This window comes from Gavia stellata, chromosome 4, assembly GCF_030936135.1.
Source record: "Gavia stellata isolate bGavSte3 chromosome 4, bGavSte3.hap2, whole genome shotgun sequence".
NCBI lineage: Eukaryota > Metazoa > Chordata > Aves > Gaviiformes > Gaviidae > Gavia > Gavia stellata.
In genome coordinates, this window is record NC_082597.1 from 1,280,777 (window position 1) to 1,289,292 (window position 8,516).

Sequence of the window (8,516 nt, forward strand, 5' to 3'; positions counted from 1 at the left end):
TCACCCCAAGAGATGTCCCCACCCCAAGGCTGTCCCCACCCCAAGAAGTGTCCCCACCCCAAGGGATGTCCCCACGCCAAGAGATGTCCCCACCCCAAGGGATGTCCTCACCCCAAGGGATGTCCCCACCCCGAAGGATGTCCCCACCCCAAAGGATGTCCCCAACCCGAGGGATGTCCCCACCCTAAGACACATGGGATCCAGGGTGCTGGGGACCAGGGATGCTCTGACTGCGGCGTAGCGGCACAGCCATCATCCCCGTCATCCTGGCCACTTGCCGGTGGCATCAAGCATGACAGTGGGGTCCCCCGGCCAATGTGTGTCCCCCCCTCAATCCCAGGTGTGGTCCCACTACGAGGAGACCCCGGTGGAGGAGGTGGTGCCGGTGCTGGAGGAGAAGGAGCGCACAGCCAACTACAAGCCCGTCTTCGTGACGGAGATCACGGACGATCTCCACTTCTACGTACAGGACGTGGAGACGGGTAAAGGGGACGGGGTTGGGGTCCCCCCGCTCCCCCCACCCTCTTCTCCCCCCCCCCCCCCCAACCCTGTGGGTCTCACCCCCACCCCTTCAGACTGCTTTAAGGGACACGGATACGGGGCTCATTCCCGGACCCCCAACCTGTCACGGCGCTGGCTCCGAATCCCCCCCCACCTCCCGCCCGTGCCATCGTGGTCCCTGCGTGGGTCCCCACCCGGAGGGCGCGCAGCTCCCCGGGGACCCCTCCCCGTCCCCGAGCACCGCGGGGCTGCGGCAGCGGGTGGCGGGTGAAGCCGTAAGGCAACGGCACCCATGGAATTATTACCACCCCTCTGCGATACTCACGGCGCCGCAGCTCCAGCACCCCCCAGCACCCATGGGTGTTTTGCCACCCAGAGGGGTTGGGGGGGGCGGTTATTTCGGTGGGATGAGGACGCTCGGTTTTGGTGGGCAGCCCCCAAAAAGCCGCGTGTCCCGGGTTAAATGAGAGCAGCCCCCACCGCAGCCCCGGGGCGAGCGACGGGGGGGTGGCCGGAGGGTGGGTGCTGGATCCGGCCCCCCCCCACCCCACAGGCGCCCAGCTGGAGAAGCTGATGGAGAACATGCGCGCCGAGGTGGGCAGCCACCCGCCCGTGGAGGCTCCTACGCCCCGCGCCGCGGAGACTTCTGCATCGCCAAGTTCGTCGACGGAGAATGGTGAGAAGGGGGTCCCACCCCCCCACCCCACCCCCGGTGACGTTGCCCCACACTGAGGCGTGGTTTTGGGGTGACACCCCCCACCCACCCATCTCCATCCCGCTCTCCAGGTACCGGGCCCGGGTGGAGAAGGTGGAGTCGGCGGCCAAAGTCCACATCTTCTACATTGACTACGGCAACGTGAGTGCTCGCCGTGCCGGGGACGGGGGGGGCATGGGTGGGGGGCACCCTGGGGTGCAGCCGGGCTGTGCAGGGGGGAGCTGGCTGTGTCCCCCAGCTGCCGAGCATCAGGCAGGGGCAGGATCGTGCCCCTGGGACCGAAGATGTCGGGGTGCAGCACCATCCGTCCGTCCGTCTGTCCGTCCATCCCTTGAGGCTGGGTGCTGCCGTTTTCCTACCTCTAGCCGGCACCAGGGAGCCCATCGTGGTGTGCCCAGCACCCTTGGGTGCCCTCCCAATCCTGGCACCAGGGAACCCATCATGGGGTGCCCAGCACCCTTGGGTGCCCTCCCAATCCTGGCACCAGGGAACCCATCATGGTGTGCCCAGCACCCTTGGGTGCCCTCCCAATCCTGGCACCAGGCAGCCCATCATGGGGTGCCCAGCACCCTTGGGTGCCCTCCCAATCCTGGCACCAGAGAGCCCATCATGGAGTGCCCAGCACCCTTGGGTGCCCTCCCACCCCTGACATTAGGCAGCCCATCATGGTGTGCCCAGCACCCTTGGGTGCCCTCCCAATCCTGGCACCAGGGAGCCCATCATGGTGTGCCCAGCACCCTTGGGTGCCCTCCCAATCCTGGCACCAGGGAACCCATCATGGGGTGCCCAGCACCCTTGGGTGCCCTCCCAATCCTGGCACCAGGGAACCCATCATGGTGTGCCCAGCACCCTTGGGTGCCCTCCCAATCCTGGCACCAGAGAGCTCATCATGGGGTGCCCAGCACCCTTGGGTGCCCTCCCAAACCTGGCACCAGGCAGCCCATCATGGTGTGCCCAGCACCCTTGGGTGCCCTCCCAATCCTGGCACCAGGGAACCCATCACGGTGTGCCCAGCACCCTTGGGTGCCCTCCCAACCCTGACATTAGGCAGCCCATCATGGTGTGCCCAGCACCCTTGGGTGCCCTCCCAAACCTGGCACCAGGCAGCCCATCATGGTGTGCCCAGCACCCTTGGGTGCCCTCCCAACCCCAGTGCTTGGAAGCCCATCACGGTGTGCCCAGCACCCTTGGGTGCCCTCCCAATCCTGGCACCAGAGAGCCCATCATGGAGTGCCCAGCACCCTTGGGTGCCCTCCCACCCCTGACATTAGGCAGCCCATCATGGTGTGCCCAGCACCCTTGGGTGCCCTCCCAATCCTGGCACCAGGGAGCCCATCATGGTGTGCCCTTGGGTGCCCTCCCAATCCTGGCACCAGAGAGCCCATCATGGTGTGCCCAGCACCCTTGGTGCCCTCCCACCCCCAGCACCCTCTCTGCCCCCGCAGAAGGAGACGCTGCCCGCCACGCGCCTGGCCGCGCTGCCCCCCGCCTTCAGCACCCGCGTCCTGCCGGCGCAAGCCACCGAGTACAAATTCGCCTTCATCCAGGTGCCCCAGGACGTAAGTAGGGGCCGGTTGGGGAGGGGGGGCTCCGGGTCCCCCGCCGGACCGCGGGGTTCCGACGCCGTGCGGTGCCGCAGGACGACGCGCGGGCGGACGCGGTGGACAGCGTGGTGCGGGACATCCAGAACACCCAGTGCCTGCTCAACGTGGAGCACCTGGGACCCCGGCTGTCCCCACGTCACCCTCCAGTTCGCCGACTCCAAGAGCGACGTGGGGCTGGGGCTGGTCAAGGAGGGGCTGGTGATGGTGGAGGTGCGCAAGGAGAAGCAGTTCCAGAAAGTGGTAGGTGCTGCTGGGTGATGGGTGGGTGGGGGGGGTGTCCCTGCCCACTCTCAGTGGGGTGGGCTCTGTCCCACGGGCGGCGGAGCAGCCATCGATCCCCGGTGCGTCTGATGCTGGATCGATCCCGGCTCGGTGGTGGTGGCTGCCTGGGGGGGTGTGGGGGGGTGGGACCCCCACCCGGACACCCGGGTTCCCTCCTGGGGTAGTGCTGGGTGGGGGTCCCACCTCCCTGCCCTCGATGGGGACCCCCCCCTCTGCCTCCCTCAGGGTGCCAGGAGGGACAGGGTGGGGTTCCCCCCCCCAAGCGTTGCCCGGCAGACCCTGCCGGGGGTCCCTGGGGGTGCAGGGCCCCGCACCCCCCCCCAGCCCCCCTGGGAAGGCAGGAGAGGGGGTGCGGGTTCACCCCGGGCCTCTGTCCCCGCAGATCACCGAGTACCTGAACGCCCAGGAGACGGCCAAGAGCGCCCGGGTGAGTGCGGGGGGGCGGGTGGGAGATGGGGCGGGAGCACGGCCGGGGTGCCCCGCGCAGCACCCGTGCCTTGGGGGGGTGCTGGATGCAGTACCCCCATCTCTGGGGTGATGCTGGCTGTGGTACCCCTGTCTCCATGGAGATGCTGGATGCAGCCCCCCATCTCTGGGGTGATGCTGGCTGTGGTACCCCCATCCCTAGGGAGATGCTGGATGCAGTCCCCCATCTCTGGGGTGATGCTGGCTGTGGTACCCCCATCCCTGGGGAGATGCTGGATGCAGCCCCCCATCTCTGGGGTGATGCTGGCTGTGGTACCCCCATCCTCGGGGGAGATGCTGGATGCAGCCCCCCATCTCTGGGGTGATGCTGGATGCAGCCCCCCATCTCTGGGGTGATGCTGGCTGTGGTACCCCCGTCCTCGGGGGAGATGCTGGATGCAGCCCCCCATCTCTGGGGTGATGCTGGATGCAGCCCCCCGTCTCCGTGCTGGCGCTGGATGTGGCCCCATCCTGTGCCCTCTCTTGCAGCTGAACCTCTGGCGCTACGGGGACTTCCGCGCGGACGACGCGGACGAGTTCGGCTACAGCCGCTAAGGGATGCTTCGGGGGCCCGCGTCCCCACCGCCGCCACCACACCAACCTCCTGCCCCCCTCTCCTCGTCCCGTCCCACCCCGTCCCGTCCCCCGGGGCCCGGGGCAGCCGAGAAGTGGGGGGCCACAGCTCCGTGCCCCGGGGATGTCGGGGTGGGGGGCGGGCCCGGCCCCCCTGGCCCCCTGCCTTGGTCCGACTGACAGCAGAATTTGCCCCCGTGTCCTGCCCGCAGCCAGCGCCGCCCCCCCGGCCTGTATTTAAAGCTTCGGAGGCCCAATAAAAGTAGTCAAGCGTCGGTGTCTCCCTGCCGGGGGGGTCCCCTCTGTGCTGGTGTCACCCCTCCCACCTCGTCCCCAGGGACCCAAACTGCCCCCCAGGGCTGGGACCCCCTGGGAAGGGGGAGATGCTCCAGGTATGGGCATCCCCTCCCTGCCGCGGCGGTGGGGGGGTCCTTGAGGGGGGTCTGCAGCCCCAGGGCCCCATCCCGGGAGCGGGAAGGGCTCATCCTGCTCCAGGGAGCGCTGAGCGCCGGCCAGGGGGTGGATGAGGAGCCTGGATGGAGGGTGGGTGGGGGGAGATGGGGGGTGCCCCCCGAGGCAGCAGCAATGGTGCAGCGTCTGGTCCAAGCCCCTCCTGCAGTCCCAGGTCCCAAGCCGGGACCCCAACCCTGGACCCCAACCTTGGGTGCCACCCATGGACCTCAACCTGGGACCCAAACCTGGACCCCAAACCTGGGTCCCAGCCATGGCCCCTAGACCTGGACCCCAACCTAGGGTCCCACCCATGGACCTCAACCTGGGACCCAAACCTGGACCCCAAACCTGGGTCCCAGCCATGGCCCCTAGACCTGGACCCCAACCTAGGGTCCCACCCATGGACCTCAACCTGGGACCCAAACCTGGACCCCAAACCTGGGTCCTCATGGTGGACCTTCACCCTGGGTCCCAAATGTGGTCATTGACCCTAGACCCCAACCTTGGGTCCCACCTGTGGACCTCAACCTGGGACCCAAACCTGGACCCCAAACCTGGGTCTCACCCATGGCCCCTAGACCTGGACCCCAACCTAGGGTCCCACCCATGGACCTCAACCTCAGGTCCCAAACCTGGACCTCAACCCCGGGTCCCACCCACGGACCTCAACCTGGGACCAAACCTGGACCCCAAACCTGGGTCTCACCCATGGACCTCAACCTGGGACCCAAACCTGGACCCCAAGCCCAGGTCCCAAACCTGGGTCTCAGCCATGGACCTCAACCCTGGGACCCAAACCTGGACCCCAAACCTGGGTCCCCATGGTGGACCTTCACCCTGGGTCCCAAACGTCGTCATTGACCCTGGACCCCAACCTCGGGTCCCACCCATGGACCTCAACCCCAGGTCCCAAACCTGGACCCCAACCCCGGGTCCCAAACGTGGTCCCTGGCCCTGATCCTGAACCCCAAATCTCAATCACGGACCTCAACCCCACACCCCAATCCTGGACCCGAACCCTGAACCTCCACCCTGGGTGCCAAGCCTGGACCCCAGCTCTGACTTCAACCCTCACCCCAACCCTGCCCCAAACCCACCCCTGCACCCCAACCTGAGCCACGCAAGGTGGGGGAGCACAGCAGCCCCCCCCCGAAAAGTCCCCTGGGCTTCCCACTGCCACCTGCACCCCGGTGCGTGGCGGGGTGCCGCTGGCTCCCGCGGCGGGGGGGCTGTGCCCGTGTCCTCCCCACCCCGAGCCCACGGGCATCCGTGGTGATGCCAAGCTTGTCCCCGGTCCCCTCGTCACCGTGTGCCCATGGGGACACCGGTGAATGCCACCCACGGGCCACTGTCCCCGGCGTCCCCAGCACCGTCGATCGATGACCGTGGTGGGGGGTCGGTGTCGGCCGGGCCCGCTGGCGGGGTCCCCGTCCCCGCTGGCCACCCTGCTCCTGGGGAGCTAATTACAGGGCTGTGCTAATTTAATTTGAACGCAATTACAGCAGAGCGAGTCCATAATTAACGCCGGCAAACGATCGTAATTAAAGGCAGAGCTGGTGGGGGTGCCGCCGACATGGCTGTGGGAGCCGGGAGGGGGTCCTGGGACGTGGGTGACTGCTCCCCCCCCTCCCACCCCCAGCTCTGGTGTCCATCACCGTGGCATCGAGGTGCTTTGCAGCCCACCCCTCCCGGGTCGGGGGTCTCTGGGGACAGCTGTCCCCTCTGCAGCTGTGGGGACGGAGCATCATCCCCTGTCCCCAGCCTGGCCACCCTTTCCTGCCACAGCAAGGTCCTTGGGGGTCCCTGGAGGGCTCTGCCTATCTCTGGGGGGTTCTGGGTGGTCCTTGGGGGTCCCTGGAGGGCTCTGCCTATCTCTGGGGGGTTCTGGGTGGTCCTTGGGGGTCCCTGGAGGGCTCTGCCTATCTCTGGGGGGTTCTGGGTGGTCCTTGGGGGTCCCTGGAGGGCTCTGCCTATCTCTGGGGGGTCCTGGGCGATCTTTGGGGGGTGCCTGGATGTCCCTGCCTATCTCTGGGGGGGTTCTGGGTGGTCTTTGAGGGTCCCTGGAGGTCTCTGACTTTCTTGGGGGGGTGCTGGGGGTCTTTGGTGGGTCTCTGGAGGGCTCTGCCTATCTCTGGGGGGGTTCTGGGTGGTCTTTGGGGGTCCCTGGAGGTCTCTGCCTATCTCTGGGGTGTCTTTGGGGAGTCCCTGGAGGTCTCTGCCTATCTCGGGGGGGTCCTGGGGTCCTTTGGGGGTTCCTGAAGGTCTCTGCCTATCTCTGGGGGGTTCTGGGGTTCTTTGGGGGTCCCTGAAGGCCTCTGGTTTTCTCTGCGGGGTCCTGGGGGTCCTTGGGGGTCCCTGGAGGTCTCTGGGGTGTAACTGGAGGGCCTAAGTGTCTGGAGGTCCTTGAGGCTCATCCCACAGTGTCACTGGGGGGTCTCTGGAGGACACCTGGATGTCCCTGGAAGGGGTCTCTGGGGGTCTCTGGGACACCCCCCCCACCCAGTCATGAGTGGGGACTGTGGCCACCACCAGTGACACTGTGGGTGTCACAGGGGGTGGCAGGGACCCAGCTCTTGGCCCCTTCCCATCACACGAGGGGTGGGTGCTGCTCAAACAGGAGGTGCTGGGACCCACAGTGTGTGTCCCCAGCGTCCCCAGTGCCACCAGCCAGGGGACACCAGAACCCTCCATGGCAGGGGGCCATGTGTCCCCAACATCCCCAGTGCCACCAGCCAGGGGACACCAGAGCCTTCCATGGCAGGGGACCGTGTGTCCCCAACGTCCCCAGTGCCACCAGCCAGGGGACACCAGAGCTCTCCATGGCAGGGGACCGTGTGTCCCCAACGTCCCCAGTGCCACCAGCCAGGAGACACCAGAGCCTTCCGTGGCAGGGGACCGTGTGTCCCCAACGTCCCCAGTGCCACCAGCTGGGGGACACCAGAGCCCTCCGTGGCAGGGGACCGTGTGTCCCCAATGTCCCCAGTGCCACCAGCTGGGGGACACCAGAGCCCTCCGTGGCAGGGGACCGTGTGTCCCCAACGTCCCCAGTGCCACCAGCCAGGGGACACCAGAGCCCTCCGTGTGTCCCCAGTGTCCCCTGCCCCGAAGCACCGGGACCCCCGCGCTCAGCCGGCAGCGGGGCCCGGGCAGGAGGGGACAGACGGACGCGTCCTGTCCCCCGACGGGGACCGGGCAGGGGCCGGGAGGGGGCCCCAGTTGCAGCCCAGTGGGCACCAGCGTGAACTGGGAGCTCAGAGGCGGGGGGTGCCGGCTCTGGGGACCGGGCACGCTGCCTTGGGGCCGTGCTGGGCTCTGCTGGGTGGGACTGGGATGCACTGGGCTGCGCTGGGGCCATGCTGGGGCGGTGCTGGGCGGTACTGGGCGGTACTGGGCGGTACTGGGCGGTGCAGAGGGCGGGGCTCCGGCACGCGAGCGCCGGGAGCGGAGAGAGAAACGGCACCACCTGCCGGTACCGGTACTGCCGGACGGGGCGGGCACGGTACAGCCGTCCCGGTACAGCCCTGTCCCAGTACAGCCCCATCCCGGTACAGCCGTCCCGGTACAGAGCATCCCGGTACAGAGCATCCCGGTACAGCCGTCCCGGTACAGAGCATCCCGGTACAGCCCATCCCAGTACAGCCCCATCCCGGCACAGCCCCATCCCGGCACAGCCCCATCCCACTACTGCTCCATCCCAGTACAGCCCTGTCCCACTACAGCCCCATCCCGGTACAGCCCCATCCCGGTACAGCCCCATCCCAGTACAGCCCTGTCCCAGTACAGCCCCATCCCACTACTGCTCCATCCCAGTACAGCCCCGTCCCAGTACAGCCCCATCCCAGTACAGCCCCATCCCGGTACAGCCCCATCCCAGTACAGCTCCATCCCACTACAGCCCCATCCCACTACAGCCCGTCCCGGCA

At 67.7% G+C, this 8,516-nt stretch overlaps 1 protein-coding gene across 1 annotated transcript in view; it reads left to right on the plus strand.

The window, feature by feature from the left end:
- Positions 1 to 4,143, plus strand: part of SND1 (staphylococcal nuclease and tudor domain containing 1) — a 137,644-nt gene extending 133,501 nt beyond the window's left edge. The window contains 9 exon segments of the mRNA XM_059816483.1: positions 341 to 482; positions 1,055 to 1,114; positions 1,117 to 1,177; positions 1,288 to 1,357; positions 2,662 to 2,775; positions 2,856 to 2,936; positions 2,938 to 3,060; positions 3,485 to 3,529; positions 4,057 to 4,143. Coding sequence (XP_059672466.1) covers positions 341 to 482; positions 1,055 to 1,114; positions 1,117 to 1,177; positions 1,288 to 1,357; positions 2,662 to 2,775; positions 2,856 to 2,936; positions 2,938 to 3,060; positions 3,485 to 3,529; positions 4,057 to 4,122 — 762 coding nt within the window. The 3' untranslated portion in view covers positions 4,123 to 4,143.
- Positions 4,144 to 8,516: the final 4,373 nt, after the last annotated feature.